This window comes from Plecotus auritus (assembly GCF_963455305.1).
Source record: "Plecotus auritus genome assembly, chromosome: 7".
In the NCBI taxonomy this organism is placed as follows: Eukaryota; Metazoa; Chordata; class Mammalia; order Chiroptera; family Vespertilionidae; genus Plecotus; species Plecotus auritus.
The window spans coordinates 162,942,423-162,964,683 of record NC_137774.1 but is presented as its reverse complement, the minus strand read 5'-3'; the positions used below and the strand labels follow the sequence as shown (position 1 = coordinate 162,964,683).

General features: G+C 39.0%; 1 protein-coding gene across 1 annotated transcript in view; it reads right to left on the bottom strand.

The window, feature by feature from the left end:
- Positions 1-22,261, bottom strand: part of DNAH5 (dynein axonemal heavy chain 5) — a gene marked incomplete at its 5' end in the record, with an annotated part of 198,001 nt that overhangs the window by 107,260 nt on the left and 68,480 nt on the right. Inside the window, 12 exons of the mRNA XM_080679156.1 lie at positions 400-572; positions 2,582-2,806; positions 3,716-3,928; positions 6,736-6,892; positions 10,303-10,466; positions 11,949-12,102; positions 14,131-14,330; positions 16,069-16,309; positions 16,986-17,224; positions 17,762-17,824; positions 19,759-19,977; positions 21,896-22,131. Coding sequence (XP_080535282.1) covers positions 400-572; positions 2,582-2,806; positions 3,716-3,928; positions 6,736-6,892; positions 10,303-10,466; positions 11,949-12,102; positions 14,131-14,330; positions 16,069-16,309; positions 16,986-17,224; positions 17,762-17,824; positions 19,759-19,977; positions 21,896-22,131 — 2,284 coding nt within the window. The remainder of the gene's footprint in view (positions 1-399; positions 573-2,581; positions 2,807-3,715; positions 3,929-6,735; positions 6,893-10,302; positions 10,467-11,948; positions 12,103-14,130; positions 14,331-16,068; positions 16,310-16,985; positions 17,225-17,761; positions 17,825-19,758; positions 19,978-21,895; positions 22,132-22,261) is intronic.

Genomic DNA, 22,261 nt, shown 5'->3' with positions numbered 1-22,261 from the left:
CATTATTTTCCTGCTAAAAAAAAAAAAAAAAACACCTTAATTGTCTTTGTAACCACAAGAGATGTCACAGTCCCTAAAGCAGTCCTTAAGGCCCATGTGATTTGCACCTATTGACACATGGCAATTAATTCCCTTTCTTGCCTATTTTGATGTCCACAGAGGTCATTTGAACTGTGCCTCTGTAAGACTGAAGGCAAAAGAAGCAAAGTCTGTCTCAAACACAAACCTAAACCCCACGTGAAGACACACCTGTAAGGCTAAGAATACTGAATTTCAAAGACTTTGGTATAAAAGAGCTTATAAACTATGAAAGGACATTAAGCAGAAATCCCCTGAGCAAACTGTCAATGGGGGGCGGGGCGGGGGAGAGATTGTGGAATCACAGAATCCTCCGATCACCTGTCTGTGAGTGGAGTTATGACAAGCCTGTCAGTGCAGCCTAAAAATTCATTCTGGTATATGAAAGCCACATCTGTGATGTGAATCATCATCTTGTCAGAATCTTCGTTAAAATAAAATCTGCACTGCTTCAGCCACTCAAAGTCTGTAGGGCTCTTGATATGCATCTGACACTGAAATGCAAAAGGTATTGGTTAAAACTGGGATGAGAACCATATATTAAATACGCACATTAGCATTCATGTATATCATAATGTGAAGCCAACTGAACTCAAAGACTACCCAATTAGGTCGGAAATGTCAACTACATCACTATCCAACCCACTAATCTATTGATCAGCAAAATAAAAGAGACTTTAGAATATATGGGCATGGAAAATTCAAGAGAAACCTCTCATTGTGTTCCACAAATTAAAGAGCATGATATATTTTAATAGTAAGATATCCATTTCTTAAATTTCACCCTTAAATGCCCAATACCACAGTCCTAACCATGAAATACAGACAATGAAAACATATTTTGGTGTTCAAAGACAAAACTAAACAATCTCATGAGGAAAAAAAAAGTCAGTCATCTCTTGTGATTATGACAAAGTACATTGTTGGTTTTATTAAAATCCATTAAATATTTTTCCTAGGATTGGCAGAGGGCAAAAATGTCTAATGGCAGGTTATTGCTCAGCAATACTTTTGTCTGAATATTTTAACCAAAATTTTGAGCCACTTTAATCATTTTTACTTGACAAATAAGAAATCTAAAATTACCCTGAACCCTTTATTTCTCAGAGAGGCAAAGAGGGTGCTTAAATATTAAGAGAAGATTAGTTCACAACAGCTTGAATGTGCTATCATTATTTCCATTATATTAGAACCAATCTTTCATAATATTTTTTATATAATGGGATGAGACATGATCCAGAAAATTATTATGAAAATAAGAGCTTTTTGCCTCTTATCTAATGTCCTATTTTATAGTAGAGGACAAATTTCATGTCCTTTCACATTTCCTATTTTCAAGAGCTGCTAAACTGTTTTCCACCTTGTTCTCTTTTAAAGGCAAAAATCTGCATGACACCTGAATGTCACCATCTATATTAGAAAAGACCATTTGTGGTCAATGACATAAAATGTAGCAGAACTTTTTAAAGATGTGATTTACCAAAAGCCTTAAAGAAAGTATTAAATGCTCTACTAGCAATATTACTTATCAATTCTGTATCAAGAAACTGGTCATCCTTAACTAATATCTAAAAAGTGCACAAGACAAACACTTTTCAGGATGCTACATGACATTCTAATATTCTATATAATAAAAGAAAAACATGTAAATTGACCGTACCTCCGTGATGCCCACCAGCCAATCAGGAGTGAGTATGCAAATTAACCCAACAAAGATGGTGGGTTAATTTGCATACACAGGTGCGGGTGGAGAGCAGAGTGGGAGAGGCAGTGGCTTGGAGGACTTGGCAGAGCGGGAAGCCGTGGGACGGAGACAGAGCAGGAAGGGAAAACCAAGAGTACCAGGAATTCTGGGAATAGTAGTTCTGGTGGCAGACGGATCTCCTAGACACTAGAGCAAAGTGAGCCTGGAGCAAGTTACTGTTGCAGTGGGGGATGGAGGGAAAGCAAAGGTGAGAGGCATAAGCAAAATCAGAGTGTCTAGGAAAAATTAGAGGGAAGATATCCTAAAACTTCCAGAAAATCTCCACCAATGAAGCAAAGAAAAAAATGCCTCTATTATTCTGTGAGCAACAAACCAAACTGGGTTAGGGTCTCAAACAATTCACTCATATGATTGCACAGACAGACAGAAACTCCCAGATTGGAGAGAGCTCCCCTGAGGGCTCCCAGATTGGAGAGTGTACAGATCCGGCTGAGGAACCCACCCGCGTGCATGAATCTTCATGCACCAGGCCCCTAGTTTAAAATAATCTCATAAAAATTTTTAATACAAAATCTAATTTCCTCAATAACATCTTAGCAAAGACTGTTGGAATATGACTGAAATTTTGGTGAAAGACTGAAAAGAAAACCTGACAAACAAGCTCTCAATGTGAAGATGAGTTTTTGCCTGAATTTAACCTTTTCATTGAACTCATTGAAACTAATTCCAGTGAGTCAGCACAGATAGTGGCTAGTATTTGCTCTTCTGTATATGCCACAGCATTCATAGAGCATTTACCAGGTCATCAAAGATATCCCTTTGGTGCACGTGAATAGTGATCAAAGTCTCATATTTAACTCGTTCCATGGAACTCAGATCCTTGGTTGTGAGGTCTATCAATGTGTTCAGCAGCTCCAAGAAAGACTGATTGGTTTTCTGCATGATTTTTTTATCAAACTTGGCATTTCTAAGGGCTTCTTCTGAATCCCGTGTCCATATCATTTGAATTCCTAATAATCCAACCTATGGAAATAAAAAGGACTTCATGAGTGTATATAGACTATGAATAGAATTATACACCTGAAACTTATATAATTTTATTAACCAACTAGAGGCCCGATGCACGAAAGTCATGCATCCCTCCAGCTTCCCTCCGGCACCCAGTACCCAGGCCTCCCTCCGGCCACCGGCAGGGACCCGGGCTTCCCTCACAGCCCTGGCTTCATCCGGAAGATCGGAAGGTCGTCTGGTCTAATTAGCATATTATGCTTTTATTATTATAGATGTCACCCTAATACGTTCAATAAAAAAGATTAAAGAATTAAAAATGAAATTAAAAAATAAACAGAAATTACAGTGTAGTCAATAGTTGTGATTATACAAATATGTCACCTTTGATTACATCAACTTTATGTGTTTTACCAGAACCTAGGAAAACAATATTCATATTGTTTACCTGACAATTAAGTATGTATAGCTTCACAATGTATCTATAATTTCTTTCTTATAACTTTAAGTCATACGCGATAATTCTCCCTAGCTAGATTTTAAGTTACTGGCAGGGAAAGCATACATCTTAAACCTGCTTTTCCCAAATTAATACACTGTTTATACATAGTAGATACTTGCAAAATCTTTATTGATTACAATGACTAAGAAAATATTGTTTTCTGCATTTTAATGCTGAAATATACTTCTCATTTTTATGGTAAAGCATACATACTCTCAGTATATTTTTATGATTTATGTACTAAAGAGATTCAGTAAGAAAAAAACTTTAAAATTAAACAAAATATACCAAATATCTCTACAAAAAATCTTAATATTGGTCGAGTTAAATAGAAGCCGGTTGTGTCATTTACAATAGAAAATATATGAGCTCTAAAATGACTATTCTGTGAAAAAAATACTTTCCAATTTCAACACACTGACCTGAGCAGGGAAGGAAGAAATGAATTCAATCAGTTGGAAGCCTGTTTCTTGAACATTTTCAGCTGCCTGGCGAATCACATGATGTAATGAGGACTGAGATTCCTCCAGCAGAGAATTGAGCCAAACTTCCACATTGCCCTCTGCCATCACAGGTTTATCCAATTCAATCGTCTCACCCTCTCGAGAGGAAATTGACAGAATGCGATCATAGATCTATGTTAGAAGCCAAAAAAATAGCTATATTCATATAAAGAATATATTCCTCCATTGCCCTCGTGTCAATGTTTTCCTTCCGACAGGAGCTAAGCTACAGATTATAACATAAAAGTCAAAATATGACATAAAATCAATTTCAAAACAGTAAAAAAGAAGTTATCCATGAAGCTAAAAGGGAATACTAAATCCATTCTAAATAGTCTACACTTAAAAGGGGAAAACTTGTTTTCTAAAAGAAATATTCCATACAAATGTAACGATCAAAAAATCTCTAGTTCTCCAAATGAAAGGAAGCTTTCTAAGAGATTGTCATCCGTACCACAAGCTTATCAAGTTGACATTAGCAATGACCTGGCCAATATGATCAAGCAAACACCTTACAAGGTAACTCCAATTCTATATGCAACAGTGTGCTTCTTACAGGAGCTCTTGGTTGCTCACAATGTTTTCTCCTTCAAACCCAGCTCCTCACCTGGTCATTTCACTTTAATTTCCATGCAGTATGGCATGATGAGGATAGCATGGTGTTTGAGGTTCTAAAATACAGATTTGAATGATGCTCTGCCATTCCCTGATCAGGCAATGTTGGAGGACACAAATCTCTTGCCTAAAATTAGACATTACAAATAATGCCTTCCTTACTTCCCTACTTCACTACCCACCTTCTTGTTCATGCCAATTGAAAAAATAATAATGCAAACTATTAAGTAAATGTGAATATGTATTATTTTTCTTCATTAGTAAGTGGTCTCAGATTTAGAACTGAATCCTAAATGTCAGCTTTAGAACTGTATTAATGAAGCCAATGAGTCTTAAATTTCAGGGCCTCTCACTTACATGGACCCATTCCAAGGTTCTAATTATAAATTGGTATTTATAATTTTATAATATTTAGGACCCACAAAACCATAATCTGCCACTAGTTGTAGACACCTTATGGCAGAAACAACAATGAATCAGTGCTATTTTTTTTTAAGTAATTGCTATGAACAGCCACTAAAGATGAGGGAATTTAAATTATCTTCAATGTACAATGAGAGAGTGAAAAGCTTCGCCAAGCACCATAAAGTTCTAGTGCTTTTACTGAAGGATTTAAGCAGAACATCAGAAAGAACTTCCTAGTAATTCAATCCCCTCTTTCAACCCACGAGTCCGGTAGATTTACACAAACATTGATTTAAAACCATTTCCATGTTTTCCTTTCCTCTCCATTCACCCCCTTGGTCGAGACTTTATTGCAGCAGCTCAGCCTCTTCCATCCTGATCTTGCAGTCACTTCCAATGCTGGTTTCCATGCTCCCCTCTACTCCAGCACCTACATGAGCCAGAGAATCCTTCTGAAACTCAAATCAGGTCACTGTCCTGCCCTACATAAAAACCTCCCTTGTATTTGGTCACATTCACAATGGAGTAGAATGACATAGTGTGATGCACTTGTCACTGGTTGTAGACACCTTATGGCAGAAGGTGTCTTTTGGAATCTGGTCCATGCCTCCTTCTCCCTTTGCTCATCACTTCTGGTTGTGGGTTAAACTGTGTCTCTCAGCCCCAAACTATATGTCAAAGCCCTAAGCCCCAGTACCTGTAACTGGGACCTTATTTGGAACTATAATCAAGTTAAGAGGAGGTTATGGATAATGGTGGACCCTAATCCAATCACTGGTGTCCTTAGAAAGAGAAGGAAATTTAGAGACAGACACACTGGGAGAATGTCACGTGAGGACAAAGGCAGAGATTGAAGTGATGTTTCTACAAGCCAAGCAGCACCAAGGGTTTCTGACCACCACCAGAAACTAGGAGAGGCATGGAACAGTTCTCACAGCCTACTGACATCTTAGTTCAGAATTGTAGCTTCCAGAACTAGAGAATAAACTTCATTAATACAGTTCTAAAGCTGACATTTAGTAAATCTTTAGTAAATCTTACCATAAATGCTTTTTAAATGCTTTCCAATCCAGGAAAGCTTTGGGAAACTAACACACTCCCTCACACACCCACATTCCTGCCCATACCTCCACTTGCCCTTCCTTCTGACTGGACCATGTGTCTATCCCTTCTCTGCCTGCTTGATTATGTTCCACTCACCTTCAAAAAATCTATTCAAACACCATCTTCTCCTGCAGCAAGCCTCCTCCCACACCTCTTACACCTAGGTGAGGGCTCGCTGACAAGTATTTCTCTGATCCTTGTGCATAATACTAGCACAGCAAGTCAAAAATTACCAAGAATTTAATTTTAATGTCAAATTTCTCTTAATGTGGTGCTGCATAAAAATGACTTCAATACTATTTGTGATGCATTTCTTCTTGAAGCCCCAGGACTAGCAACTGCCTGGCACATAGCAAGGGGCTTGAACTTCAATGACTGGCTTTTAACTGCTTACAATGACGTCACTGTACCACTGCACTAATTGCACGCTGGGGACGCCACCAGAGCGTGAATTCCCAGAGCTCTGTACGCTCCCACTGTCAACATGACATCTGGCACGGCACGTGGTAGTTGCTCAAGTACAAACTGCATGCTGGGATGAGCAACTGGTTCTTTCTTTGACTGAATTTCTAAACAGTTGGCATGTAAAACCATGAAAGCTACATACATTGCATGCCTAATCATAAACTATTTGTTATACAAATCTATACTCTAGATATTAAAAATTACATAGTTCTGTAGGTAAATTGGGCTCAAAAGCTTGTTTTCAGTCACCAGCTGAGAGTTAATGGCCAGGGAAGTAGAGAGCTGTTTAGTAAAGACAGCAGAGATCCTAAATATGGTCATTGCTGTCCAGTAATTAGAGTTAGGCGAACCTTCTCATGGAACTTGACACTTTTAATGTTGTCAAACACATTCAGCAGATGGGCTTGTATAGTGTGTGCATCCGAGGCCTGCCCCAGAATCTCTAGAAGGGCCGGGTCCGAGACGAAGAAGAAGCGAGGAAAGCAAAGTCGTTTTTTCTCCAAGTATCTAAGTGGGGAGGGAAAAGATAAATGCTATAAACACACAAATCAGGACTCTCTGGGAATAAATTAACCTGGATGGGAAAGGGAGGAAAGATTTTTGAAACAATCTGATTTTCCCACATATTGTTCAATGTTTTTTGTTTGTTCTGTTACTGGTTTTGCCAATAGCATTCCATATTCTGACGGAGAAGCAATTTCTTTTTTCCAGAATTGCTGGAAGAATTGCTTCACTTTTCACAACTATAATGTATGCATTTGACTTCTGAAAAATGTTATGTTTTCTTTGTAGAAAACAGAAAAAATATACACAGGATGTTTTTATTTCATTTTATTTGCAATAATAGTACTGTCAGATAAATGGTGCAAATCATTTGTGGAACTGTATCTATAAAACTCCAATAAGCCCTGGCCAGTGTGATTCAGTTGGTTGGAGCATCATTCCAAACACCGAAAGGTCATGGGTTTGATCCCCAGTTGGGATGCGTGCAGGAGGCAACCGATTGATGTTTCACTCTCACATCAATGTTTCTCTCTCTCCCTCGCCCTGTCTCTCTCTCTCTCTCTAAAAAAATAAATAATAAGTCAATAAAAAGCATGTCTTCTGGTGAGGATTAAAAATACCACAATGAATCCATCACCAAAGTCAAAACAAAATCCAGCTACAGATGAAAGGGTCTTGGCTCTATTCTACCTCCAAGCATTACCAAAACCCAGTCAATGTGCCCATCATTGCCCTGATTTCAACTGCACTTTGGTCTCTATGTTTGCTTTATTTTATGGTGATTCCTTATGTGATGGGTGTTTTTTTCTGTTATTCTCATACCTATACCTCTGTATCTTCATGTTCTAGCACATTTTAATATAACAAATGCAGTGTTAATTGCAGTTTCTTTTTGAAATCTTACCATAAATGCTTTTTAAACATTGTCTTGTTTTTATTTCTATTCTTTCCTTTGTATTATTTACTTGTCTTACTCTTTACTTATATTATTATATGTTTGTATTATTTATTTGTTTCCTGTGTAAAATTATGGGCACTATTTTTATTTCATAGAAGCCAAATTCCCCTCTTAGAGTTTTTACTGAAAGACTGCTTGGATCAGTAGCTGAGCCAGGGGCACCTTCAAGGCCTGCATGGGAACTCCCAACAGTCCATCTTCAGTCAGGGGCTGAACTTCTGTTTTGTCCAGTGGGATGTCCAGGGTGAGGGTCAGAGCTAAATTCCTCAACACAAAAGAGAAGGCTTTTTTTCAGAGTCGAAAGAGGCAAAGCAAGGCAGGAGCTATAAGGAGAGGCTGGTGGTCAGTGAGGGATTGGGAAGGGAAGAGCATTTCTATGAGTAAAGTGATGAGAGTGGGTGAGCCTCACTATGTGTTGTAATCTTGCTCTTCGGCCCTCACAGGATAATTAGTGGAATATCCATTATAAGCTACTGTTTGGGCAATTTGGATGTATTCACTTTGAGCTTGTGGAAAAACACAAAGTCTGGCCTCAAAGAGTGGGAAGGACAAAAGCAGAGGCTGCCAGTGAGCCTCTTCTTATATCCTCCCTCATTTTCTTCAAGTCTTACCTTAATGCTCCCCATGTTTTATTTTGTTTGCATTAACTTTTTGCATTCTTTACTTTTATGATTTTAAATATCCTAATCCTTCTTATTTATATAACTTTGACTTTTATTCTTAATAACTTACTTGCCAATTCCTAACCCTATTTGCCCTCAGACTAGACATAAGACTAGTCTGATTCTGCTCAGGACCCAGGTAACATTTTCTATCCGTTTGGACTAGGATGGAAGGAGGCACATGGCATGTGACAACCAAACCAAGCTGCTGAAGTAGAGAAGACAGCTTATTCCTGATCTTGGAAGACCCAGCATCCATGCAGATCCTGATCAGCATAGGAGGGAGGGTGTTGTTTTTCTGTAAACATTAGTACTCATGTATTTATATTGGCCTTACGTATTGGGGCTCATAACCTCTTCTTGGCAACAGATCCAAAAGCCCAGGGGAGCTCAGTAAAAACTGTCATTTTAGAGTAGGCTTTTTCTAAGGAGTTACAAAATAATGGCAAACTATCAAATGATATTTTGAGTATCTCCATAACAAAAAGAAATAGAAAGGAGAAAATTTTAGAGTTTGTGTGTGTAACTTGGTTCTGTTTCTCTAGAGAACTCTGACCAATGCACAGTCATCAATAATGTACCCAAAGTTTTTAAGAAGAATGTCTGGAGACATTCTAAGGAGCCTAACAGTTCAGACGAAGAGATATTTAAAAGCATGTGTATTTCAGTTGTAAGCCCTGGAAATGAAATGTACAGCATGATAACTACAGTTAGTAATATGTATTGTGTATTTGAAAGCTGCTAAAAGTAGATCTTAAAAGTTCTCATTATAAGAAAAAAATTATAACTATGTGTTGTGATGGATGTTTGCTATAGTTATTGTGGTGATCATTTTGCAATATATATAGGTATCTAATCATTATGCTGTACACCTGAAATTAATATAATGTTATATGTCAACTAGACGCCCGGTGCATGAGATTTGTGCACTCAGCGAGGGGTCCCTCAGCCTGGCCTGCACCCTCTCACAGTCCAGGAGGCCTTGGGGGATGTCCAACTGACGGCTTTTCCCACCGCCACTGTGCTCACCAGCCAGCTGTGAGCCCAGCTCAGGGCTTCTGCTGAGCAGAGCTTCCCCTGTGGGAGCACACTGACCAGCAGGGGGCAGCTCCTGCATTAAGTATCTTCTCCCTGGTGGTCAGTGCACGTCATAGTGACCGGTAGGTCCATCATTTGGTCGATGTGCATATTAGCCTTTTATTATGTAGGATTATCTCAAGAAATAAATAAATAAATAATAAATGTGTAGATAACTGTTTTTACAATATTCTTATTTAACATTTTTCTACTTGCATCATTTTATATTGACTCACCAAAGGGGAAAAAATGAAAAATACTTATTACTCTTGGATTTCACTCAGGCATCACATACATAAGAGTGTGTGTGACTATGCATACCAATCTTGTTTCTATATAATTTCGGCTATTTGTGTACACTACAAACTGTTCAAATTGTTCTTGGCTGACTATAATGAAATGTTTTGGTTCTTTAGATATTTATACAAGAAGGATATCAGAAAAATAGGTGTATTGATTTTTAAAAGCAAGGACTGTTATATGAATGTTTGCAAGATCTAGTCCCAGTAATGGAAGTTGCCTTAAATCCTGTAATCCCAGCATCAGGACAAATCTAGCAAATACTCAGAAAGACTGTAAGACTCCAGACTATCAGTTTTATCTGTGCAATGTCCGATATGAATTAGGTCTCAGCAAAAGAAAACTGACTTGGCTAATTCTGTCTAATCTCTCTGGACCCCGCCACCTCTAGGATGCTAAGGGAGCAGAGAACTTACCCAGTAAGGGATTTCTGGCATATTTCCAACTGGTCCAGCAAATGTGGTAATAGCTGCCCCATGGTTTCATCTCCGACACAACACTGAACCACGTTTGGCATTTCGTGCGCCCGATTCATGATCTTCACCCAAGACTTATCTATATTGGAAAAGCGCTTGGCTTCCTATGAGAATGAGGTGACAAAGCACATTGGACACATCTGTAATCTCAAAGACAGAGCATCTCACATACCTCCCGCCAAAGCCAGATTTCTGACCAGTCTGGATACCCCAGTTATCCATCATCAAAATGTCACACAGGAATTCTCCTCAGGCCTTTTGCACCTACCACCCCCTTTCTTAAATAAAAAGCTTTTGCTCATCCCTGGAACCCCATTATGGTAACTAAAACAGGGAACCAATACAAAAGTAATAATACAATCTGAGACGATCTGAAAGGAAAGGACATTCCCACTGTTTCCACCAGTTATCTCTAAATGAAGTGAATTTTATGTGTTTCAGGCTTCCTGCACTGATCATTGAATTGCTTGTGTATTTAGAAAATAAAATAATCATTTTAAAATAACACACAATATTAATTTTATTATCATGCTAATATTGTAAAAAATTTTTCAGGAAAAAATGCAAAATGGACAGATTTTTTTTTTGAGAGTTGGAATAATTTTTATTTTCATCGTTAAAACTTTCTGTATTTTTTCAATGAGCATGTACCATCAAATATGAGAACAAGAAACCCCACATAGCTCCTTCAATGTTGTATGTGCAAATTTCCATTATTAAGCCCAATTTGAGATTGGTCTCCATCCATCAAAAAGAAAAGCATGACCAAATATGAAAGCAAAAATAAATAAATATTTAAAATTTTAGTGTAGGGTTGCATTCACTGGTATCCAAAAAAATAAATCAGCTAACAGATCTGCCCTCTATAATTAAACTAAAAATGAACCAAAGAGATAACTAGAACACCTAAGTAAAGAGACCACTCAACATAATCATGCCTCTAAAATTCAAATATATTGTTAAAATGTTATGATTTTGCAAACAACTTAAGGTAATTGAATAAGAATCCTTGAGATTTGGTAAAAATGGTTTCTTTTAAGTACCTCAAAATACACTCCATATCTACCTAGTGAGATGATTACCATTTGATGAGAAAAACACTCCACACTTGAGAAGAGGGCCTTTTTGTTTGGGGGCTTTTTTCCTACAGATTTCCACCCCTCAATTTTACAGTTCAGATATAATTGGGTATATTGTATAGTGGGAGTTATTTTAAACTGTCAGTACTAGAGGAACAAATTATCCTACCATTGTCAAGATAACTACTCCATAATTCTACCCTGTTCCAAATTCTACCTTCAAATTATCTCAAGAAGTATGTCAATTATGTAGGCACTCATTCTTTGTTTGTTTTAACCCTCCATTTCCTATAAGACCTCTCAGCTTTGTAAGTGTTCTTACTCTGATTTTCATGCCCCTTCTTTTCCTTAATTTCTCTCTCTCTCTCTCTCTCTGAAAAACAGTTCAGTAGCAACCACACAAAAAATGGGGAGGGGGCAGGAACATAAATTGAATTACTTTTTTTAAAAAAATTGTTAGTTCTATAAGTTAAACACCTGATGAAATCATAAAGAAAATTCTGAAACCTTGGGAAGCTGCTTGGCAATATCTCCTCCCACAAAGACGGCCTCTAAGTAAATCCACAGGTTCTGCACCAGCATCCAGTTCTCGATGATGTCTGTTGAGTTGGAAAGGAACTGCACCCATTTTTGAATCTGGGCTTTGAATGGCATATTGTACCTGAAATGGGAAATATATTCAGCATTTAGGGTTCGATATTTTATGCTTTAATTTTATTGTTGTTGCTTTCAAAAATTAAAAAGGTTTTTAAAAATCCTAATTTTTACTGATTTCTTTACAACTTTATGTTGCTGGCTTTTAAAATGCTGCTGCCAAGTGACTAATTCACCACCATTTGTTGGACATTGTTAGACTAACTTTTTCCCTTTTGATCCAGAGCATAGAAAGGTGGGAGACATGTCCCCTAAGGAGCAGGTCAGGCATGAGATTTGACTCCACCCAGCTGCCACAGTGTAATTCTGGTCATTGTTGCTACCTCCAGGAGTAATACTCTCGCTACTGTGCTTCTGTGTCTTTTCCTTGGTGTACCTGTGCTCCTCAAACAAATCCACATTTGATGCCATTGGTAAGCAAAGTTTCTCCCTCCCTAATTTTTACTTAATTTATATGTGTGCCTTTTCTACCACCCTAGGGTGTGTCATCTTCCATCTATCCCTCATTCTGGTTGGGTATGAGTATTAACCAAATTTGTTAAATCTCACCAATTCCTAAGTAGTTCAGACTCTATGAGGTCTAAATCTCTAAGACCCAATTTTATATTCTATATCATTCATTTCAAACACTTAAATGTACCCAGTAAGTGGGAAGAATAAGCATTTTAAGTAGTTATTACTCCCTACATTAAAATGATTGATACACATATACACAGAGAAAAGAGTAGCATTTTAATAATGGGGGGATGGGGACAAATATGTAACACCTCAATCAATAAAGAAATTAAAATGAAAAAAAACATACCATAAAAAAAAGAATTATATGTCAGCCGGTGGGGGGCATTAGGACCTTAGAGATGCTTAGGTGGGCATGGCCAAAAAAAGGTTGGGAACCATTGCAGTAGCCCCTCCCAGAAGCTACAGCACAGAAAAAGGAAAAAACACCACTGCCATAGGTGATACAACCCACCACACCCTCAGGAGCCCTGCCACACCCTGCATCCCCAGCTTTGCAGAGGAGACTGCAGGTGAGGCCAAGCCTATAGGCTTGAACAGTCTCAGGAAGCATCAGGGACTGGATTGGGGGTGGGGCCGTCCACCCAACTATCCCAGGAACCTGACTGGTGCTTCCCCTATGTGGGTCAGATGATAGAAACTCCAGATTTCCAGCAGGCCCCACGGGATGCATACGAAGATCTCCACCCATGAGAAAACAGATATACAAATATTTAGCAAAAGAATATAGTGTAGCAGAGGTTCACATAAATCAAATTTCACAATAAATTTCAGAAATTGCAAAAATAAATAAATAAAAATAAAGATAGAATAACAATAATCACATCTTGTTGGTATCCACATTGAACACAATCACCATATATTTGAGAAGATCCTAGTGGACAAACGTTATTTCAGAAAGAGTAAAGGGAAGTAGTAACCCAAGGAAATGCCAGTCTAGGAATCTATAGCTTGCGAGTCCAAAGCGTGTCGGCCTTGCTGTTACTGCCAGATAGAAGTGTTAGACTGGCATTAGTCTGCACTGTTTTACTTTTCTTTGTGAAATAAATTCACTCAGTATCCTGATCATTAAAGTATGTGCACTTCTAGTCCATAAACTTGTTGGCAAAAAGGTTTTCTGAGTAGAATGATTAGTTTGAAATTCAGAATAATCCTCTCCCCACCCTAGACTATAGAGCCTGCTGAGCTGCTGCCTGTGCAGTGAGGCTTGTCAGCAACAAGGCTGAAATGTTCACAGATCCAAGGGGCTGATGGCATGGTGCTGATTGTATCTATTGATATTCTATTCTCCTGGACCATTAGTCCAATGGATGGTCTCAGACACAATCCACAAATAGAGGACAATGAAATAAAAACAATATCATACATGCTATGCCAAAAGCTAAAATTAAAGCCAGTGTTGTTAATATTGAGTAAATTGTATGGGGGGTATTGTTGCATTTTTAAGCATTAGTTTCCCTTGAAATGCTTAGTCTCATGGTTCTCAAGCCTCAGGAAAGAAAGATGGAGGTGTTCCTACCTGTTGCTCAGTAGGGAGCCCAGCAACATCAAGCTGTCCTCCATGCTGGCGATGATTTCCGAGGTGCTGTCTCCTCGCAGGAGGAGTTCTCCGCGAGTTTTAAAGCTGCCAAACGTGAATGTTTTGCTGTCCCATTCATTAACCACTTGCTTCAGCTTTTGCTCAATGTCTCTCTCTTTCACGGCACCGATGCAGATGTCCTAGAAAGTTGCAAGCCCTCACTTTATCACATGAATGTCACACATCCTTCCTAAATAGTCTAGGTTCCACAGAGGGCCTATCTTCACCTTTTGTTTCACGTGTATCTATAAATACTCATATTCCCAAACCTAGTAAATGAGTAAGGTCTGCAGAGGTTGTGCACAGCATAGTGATTATAGTGAACAATACTGTATTATAACCATTAAACTTGCTAAGAGACTAGATGTAACTACATGATGAAAGAGGTGTTCTAACGCTGCAATATCATTGCAATATACATGTCCATCAAATCAATACACCTTACACTTACACAAAGCTATATGTCAGTTATATCAAACATTTTAAATTGGGATCAACAATATGCAATAACCTTTTAAATGTTGAAACTTTCATCAAAGACTCAAATTTCAATGTTTCTATGATTAATTCAAATCAGTGCAATACAAGAGGAGGGCATTAGCAGGATTCTGACTTCTTCCCAGCTCTGATCACTTTCCCAGTCTCCTCTGCAGCCTTCTCCTCTGCTGGACCAGTAGTCCAGCCCTGCCTTTGCTCTCTTCTGGTCTCATGTTCCATTCTAGCGAAGTTCATATGGGCCCATGCAGTCAGAAAGCTTTTGTATATCCAAGTGAGACCTACACCCATTTTGCCTACTGGGTTTCTCTGCTTCACTATATAAGGGAGCCCCAAACACAATTTGTGAAATACCAAACTCATGTCCAAAATCAAGTTCATAATCTTTGTACCTGTCACTCAACCTGATTCCCTGTCTCAGTGATAAGCCCCATAATCCACCTAGATCTCTCAGCAAATCTAGGGTTCATCCTTAGTCCCTCCACCTTTTATCTCCTACCATGTTCCCTCCATCACCAAATTCTACCCAATTTTACCCCCTACAGATCTCTTCATCTTTTCTCCCCTCTCCAATTTAACTATCTGCCCACTCATCCAACACCATTGAATCTTGCCTCAGATATTCTTAGAAGCTCCCAATTGGTTTGCCCATCATCTCCCTTGCTGTCCTCCCATCCTTAATCCACACAGCTAGCAGAGTGAACTTGACAAAATGAAAATCTAACCATGGCATACTCTGCTCAAAATACATCTTCCAGATGGCTTCTCACTACTCCAAAGCCTAAAATCCATAACATGTTCTAGTCCACTGCACCTGCCCTTTCTCAGCTATCTCCTCTCTCCCCCACGCCCCTAGCCTAGCCATTCTGGCCTTCTAATGGTCCCCCAAACACATCTCAGATCCTTCACACATGCTTTTCTATATGCCTGGCATTGCCTTTTTTGTTCTTTCCAAGTCCCCCACCCCAACCAGACAAGCACACTTCCTCTATCCAGCCAGTCACATGCATCCACCCCACCCTCTTCTATCTTCATCACCCTTCCCTCACCTCCCAGACAGGTCAGCCCCTTCATTGTAGGAACTACATAGAACATCATACCTCTCCTTCAGTGGCATTTACCACAGCTTGTAACTGTATCCTTATTTGCATTAAACAAATTAATTAATTACCTATGAATGTAGGGATGCATCTTCACATCTCTACCACTAAAGCACAGAACTTATCACAGCAACATTTGCTGAAGGAATTATGTGGATGCCAGGAAAACAATCTTAATTGTCTTGGCATGGTGTCCCGATGCAACATTCCCCAATGCAAGACTACTATCAAATAAATCCCGTGAGAGCTTCCAATCTCCCACCATGCATGCTATCTGCTGTACCTCTATTTCCTCTTTGTATTTCAGAAGAGGTGCCTCCATGATGTTCCTTAACTTAAAAGTTTCATTCCCCACATCCAGACTATGCCCCGTGAGAGCAGTTATCCTTGCCCAGTGCCTGTCCATCATGGCCTTGCTGGCCATGTGTTCCAGCAGGGGGCAGCACTCGCTGAAATCATCAATGGTCTTCTTCAGATCCAGAAAAGCCTGCCAGTCCTTTGCGGCCCGGGGCAGCTTCCGACATCTGCAAAGGGAAGGCAACAGGGAAGTTCATTCACCTCTGAGCCCAGAAGTCTCCAGTCCAGGATTGTCTGCCAGTATCTCTATCAAAACTAGTCACTTCAAATATCTATCACATTTATAAATCTCAGATGTCAGAGGATATCAATTAATCACATTTATTTGACAAAAATTACTCCTCCCAGTCAGGAAAAAAATTTCAATCCCCCATAACAACTAACTAGATAAAAGGCATTATTTTAAAGGATAGAGGTACCTCCTGATTCAATTCAATTCTACACACATTTCTTGAAACCCTACCAAGTACAAAACACAGCAGAGAGTATCAGACTGTCCATCAAAAAATTACAACCAATGACCCTCCATTTTCTTTGCGTTCAATACTTAACAGGACGTAGAAAAACCATGGGCTCTTGCTTCTTATTCCAGGAAATCATCTTACTAAACCCTGAATGTTACATTAAGTTTAATATAAATAGAAATCAGCTCCAAGCTTCAGAAAAGCCTCTGACAAATTCCATCCAGGTTTAAAGGGTGTACAAACATGGGACAATTAATAAATTGCATTTGACAACTGCAATGCAAAACATCTGCAGGGAGAAGAGACCTTGACAGCCAATCAAATAAGAAAGCATTTAAGGTTCAATAATTCTGAGCATGTTAAACACTGAACTCCTCACCTGTTCTGGAACTCTAGAAGTTCATTGTTGATTTTTTCAATATTTACTTCTGACCACAGAATATCATGGTAGCTATTTACAGCTTCTATAACGCTGTTGAACAGAGTGTATATTTTCTGGAGAAGATTTAGTTGCTTCTTTATTTCGAGAAGCTGAGGATACTGGGTAACTGGCAAACCAAAAAGCTCCTCTCCCCCAGTATAGGTGATGTACTTCCGATAGATATTATCAAATTGATTCTAATAAAAACACAAGTGAGAATGTATCAAAATACTTTACAGATGAACAAGCATGTAAATTTTAAAAAAGACTGGAAAATCTCAATATATAATCTCTCAGCACATATAGAGAAATACCAAATGAATGTAATTAATTACATAGAAATGAACTCTACCTGTAACCATACCAAATTATATATATTTTTTAAATATATTTTATTCATTTTTTACAGAGAGGAAAGGAGAGGGATAGAGAGTTAGAAACATCGATGAGAGAGAAACATCGATCAGCTGCCTCCTGCACACCCCCGACTGGGGATGTGCCCACAACCAAGGTACATGCCCTTGACCGGAATCGAACCTGGGACCCTTCAGTCTGCAGGCCAACGCTCTATCCACTGAGCCAAACCAGTTAGGGCCAAATCATGTTTTTTTTAATGTAAGTCCATACCGTTTTCCACAATAAGCTTTTCTATGTCAATAGAGAGGGAGAGGGGAGTGTTTAAAAAGCATTAAGGTTTTGGTTGTTTAGAAGATCATAGAAACTAAAAAGGTTACCTGAAACATGATAAGCCTATCACTGGCTTCCTGGGGTTTCAAGCCACCAGCCATTGGGCCATTCTGAAACAAACAGTTAAAATAAATATAAAATAGAATGAAGTGTTTGCATATAAATTTCACAAGCTCCAAGTATTTGAACATCAAAGTTAGTGTTCATGCATGTCATATACATGACTGGAACCAATTTTTATTTTAAAATGACTCAGGAAAGTAACTCATTTGGAAATATTTTCAAGTCTAACTCCAAGTCACTGACGCAACTTCCATGTGTCAAGAAATTCTGAAAATAATAATCTATACTATTCATTTCTTAGGTATCAAGGCACAGATTAATAACTGCTCTATAAAAAGCACATATAATATCTGGGTTTTTCATTGTTGTTGTTGTTTTAATTTTTTAATATTTTTTATTGATTTTAGAGAGGAAGGGAGAGGGAGAGGGGGATAGAAATATCAATGATTAGAGAGAATCATTGATCAGCTGCCTCCTGCATACCCCCCATGGGGTTTGAGCTTACAACCAAGGCATGTGTCTTGACCAGGAATTGAACCGTGACCTCCTGGTTTATAGGTTGATACTCAACCACTGAGCCACACCGGCCAGGCTAATGTCTGGTTTTGAACTAAAGCACTAGTGCAAAAAAACTCACAGATTTAACCATTCTCACATCTATGCATAAAGTAACCTATAACTTTAACATTCCAATCAGGTCTTCTCACACTAGAACACCTTAAATATGTGGATTTCTGTGCTTCTTCACCCATGAAGCTAGTGCAGGTGTCCAATTCCCTAACTTTATTAACATTGTAGTTTGGTGTGCTAGTAGTTAATAGGAACAAATGCTACCCTATGCTCTACATATTTCCCTTCCATAGCATATTGTACTGTAATCGGCTAGAAATGGGTCTCATTACGCATCATATTCCCAGCAGAAGGTTCTACACTAAAACTCATATATGTATGAGAAAATATGGACTCCATCTGCCCTGTCCATTTTGTGTCTTCAGCACCAAGGGCAGTGCCTAGCACATTCTGGGTGCTCTACAGCACTTGTGGAACTAATGAATGCTGTGAGGAGGGGTACCATTTTAACTATACATAATTGTTTGTGTCTATGCAAGTTTAGAAAGCTATCAAACAACTTCAGTCACAGTCCAATGACATAATATAAATAGCACTTTTTTATGGTATCTTTTTCTTTCTTTATTGATTAATGTATTACATATGTGTCCTTATCTCCCCATTGCCCTCCATCCCACCCCACTCATGCCCTCACTCCCCCCCCCCCGCCCGGTGTCTGTGTCCAATAAATAGCACTTTTAAATTCCCCATTTCCTATTAAAATAATTCTGGATGAACAAGAGAAAAGAATTATGCATGGGAAATAAAGGCCTGTGCTCTCATGAAAATAAAATTCACATTCCCAGGGAATTTCATTAAATTTGACACAATCTTTAAACAACTACATTTTACATCCATGCACTCGTATTCCCAATTACTATGTGTGCATGCAAAAGTGGGACAGTGAAGAAGGCTGATAGGAAAAAATGGATTCATTTGAAAAGTGGTGTTGAGAGCTCTATGGACACTCTGGATTATAAGAAAGATGAACAAGTGGGTCCTAGAGCAAATTAAGCCCGAAACATCACTCGCGGCAAAAATGACAAGACTGAAGCTGACCTACTTTGGGCACATTGTAAGAAGGCAGGGTTCTTTGGAAAAGACAATCATGCTGCGTAAATTAGGAGGCAGAGGGAAAAGAGCAAGACCAAATAGGAGGTGACTGACAACATGAAAGAAGCCACAGGCATGTGTCTACAGGAGCTGAGAAGAGTTGTAGAGAGGACACAATATTACAGACATCACTCATTCATAGGGTCATCAGGAGTCGGAGCCAACTCAACAGCATGTAACACACACACACACACACACACACCTGCATGCTCTATTCACTCTTGCCCAAAAGTACACAAAGAGAAGGCTAGCGTCATACCAAATCATAGTCCAAATAGAACTGCTGACAGTCTTGGAGGAAGATCCCCACAGTACTAATAAGCTCTTTCCTGAAACCAGGCTGCAGTGAGACTAGTTCCTTCTGAACTTCACTGGCACGCGCCAGAAGCTTCTCCCAGGCATAACGCAGAGCATCAACTTTGTCCATCTCCTCCTTTGCTATCAGAAGCCCGTATTTGTTAAGTAGGGCATAGGATTCCTACACAAAAGAAGAAAAATTTAATTCCTATCAATCAGATGCCTAAGTCTACACACAGTCACTCACTAGAGCATTTAGAACAGAAAAGATCAACATGATCGGGACCCACCCATAGAGTTCTAGTTACTCTATTTGCAAACGGTAAAAGCTTAAGTGAGCAACTGAGCCCCTTAATTTCATTTCCTGATTTGCAAAATGGGGAAATTCCCTGGCTGCTTCACAGGGATTTCTGTGAATATCAAAAAAAATATATCACTTTTAATGCAATTTGAAAACTAAAATCATTGTGCAAATTAAAGGTATCTGTGCTATATTTCACTTGCTAGTAAGACGCAGAGGGTGTTCTTGAATGAGAGCCTGGGCCAGGTCATTGCCCTCAGAATGCAAAATCCTGGATGACTCTCTTGGCCAGAAGATTAAAATGAAGCAAAGGTAGATTTTTCATGAGAAAAAAAAAATTCCCTAAATATCCCTAGCCCATTCCTACCATGACTCCTCCCCATAGAGGTAGGATGGATATATCACCATTGATTTGAGAAAAGACTGTTGCTTTGGGCAAGCATAGCCCAGTGCCTCTCTCCCTTTTCCCTCTTTCTCCTTTTTGGCATGCCTCTGATCGGCACCCCAACCAATAAAATGGATTAGGTTACAGAGGCCAACAGCTGCCCAACGCTGCCTCTGATGGATGAGTGAGTCCAATTCTGGGATTTAGTATTCATAAGCCCTAGTGTGTGTGAGAGTTGTATACTAGATCATGTCTTCCAAATAAGTTCTAGCCATAATAAAGATTGTACTTCTATCGTGACTACTTGACTATAGTTTTGTCTTAACTTTCAGGTGGAGAAAACAGGGTTGTCTCTTACTGGGCCTCCTCTTCACACCCCAGGGACGCCCCTGGTCCTACACAAAGCAGGGACTCTTTGCCTTGATGTTTCCATTCCCAAGAAGAACAGAGCAGATCACGTGATTTCCCAACACAGCAGAAGTGCAAATGTGCTGTCACCTGTACCACATTCATGGTAATTGAACACTTCTAAAAATTCAAAGAGGGGTCCAAATAATGTGAGACCAGATATAATCCTGAGCATCAGAGTGTAAGTAAAGCATTCAAGTTATCGTGTGAGGAACAGATAATGTTTTCATGTCTGCAATTGTTTTTAATGCTACTAGTCTCATTTAAAAGAACAAATATAGTGGCAGATTGCTGATAACACATTTTCATCAAGAAAAGATAGTATGATAATAAAATAATGTACAACACTAATCAAACTGTATAATTTCTTTGACCTCAATTTTCTTGTGGGTAAAGAGGGGGTTGCAGGAAGGATTAATGAGTTAATACATGAAAGGACACTGTTAGTACCCCATCCAGGTCCCGTTTACCAGCGGGTATTTGCATTCCCAACTGCTGAGAGTATTCACTGTAGGATCATGCTGCCCTCTTTCTAGAAAATTGTCCTCAGTTGAATAGGAGCCTTCTCATGGGGAGATTATGGTTGATGGTCAACAGACGTGGGGGTACAAAGGGAAGTCCCCTTGTCTCAATGTGGAAAAAAACTGTGTGATACAATCCATGCTCTATGGCTCCCCATGGGATCAGGCTGAAGTCAGTCTACAGCTAAGACCCTATCTTCACTTAGTTCCCCTCAACCTGACCTCATCCTTTCCTGTTTCCCTCGTTCCCCTTCTCCAATGAATATTAAATCACTTGTATAGAAATCCTAATCTCAGGCTCTGCCCCTAAGGGTCTAATACTGATCCACAGAAGGCACCCTATAGGGGTTACACATCATCTTTACTGAAATTGCTGTTTTAGGTTTAACACCCAGTAACTCCAGTCTAGATCTGGTCAGTATTTCAGCTAATCTCACCCAACCTGTGGAGATAATTCTATAATGAACAAATGATTATCAATTACCTCGATGGGTCCTATTTGAAAGTCAATGACAATCTGCTGCTCCCTGATTTCCTTCAGTGCTACCATAGCAATCCGAATATCATCTAGATCTTTAATTGGACGATTCAGTTTCTTACTGAACTCTTCAACAAGTGCAAAAACGTTTTCCATCTCACTCCTGTATTTTTTGTTACAGTGACGGCCGGTGACAACCATCCAGGCCTTCGTCTCAGCAGTCAAGGTGAACTTCAAGTCAGCTATAAAACCCAAGTGTCCACAGTTCAGTTTGAAAAATTTGAACCAGTATAAGAAGACCCCATGCAACTGCATGTGATAACCCTCTAACATGAAAAATCTAACTGGAAAAATATTTATTTTTCCTAATCA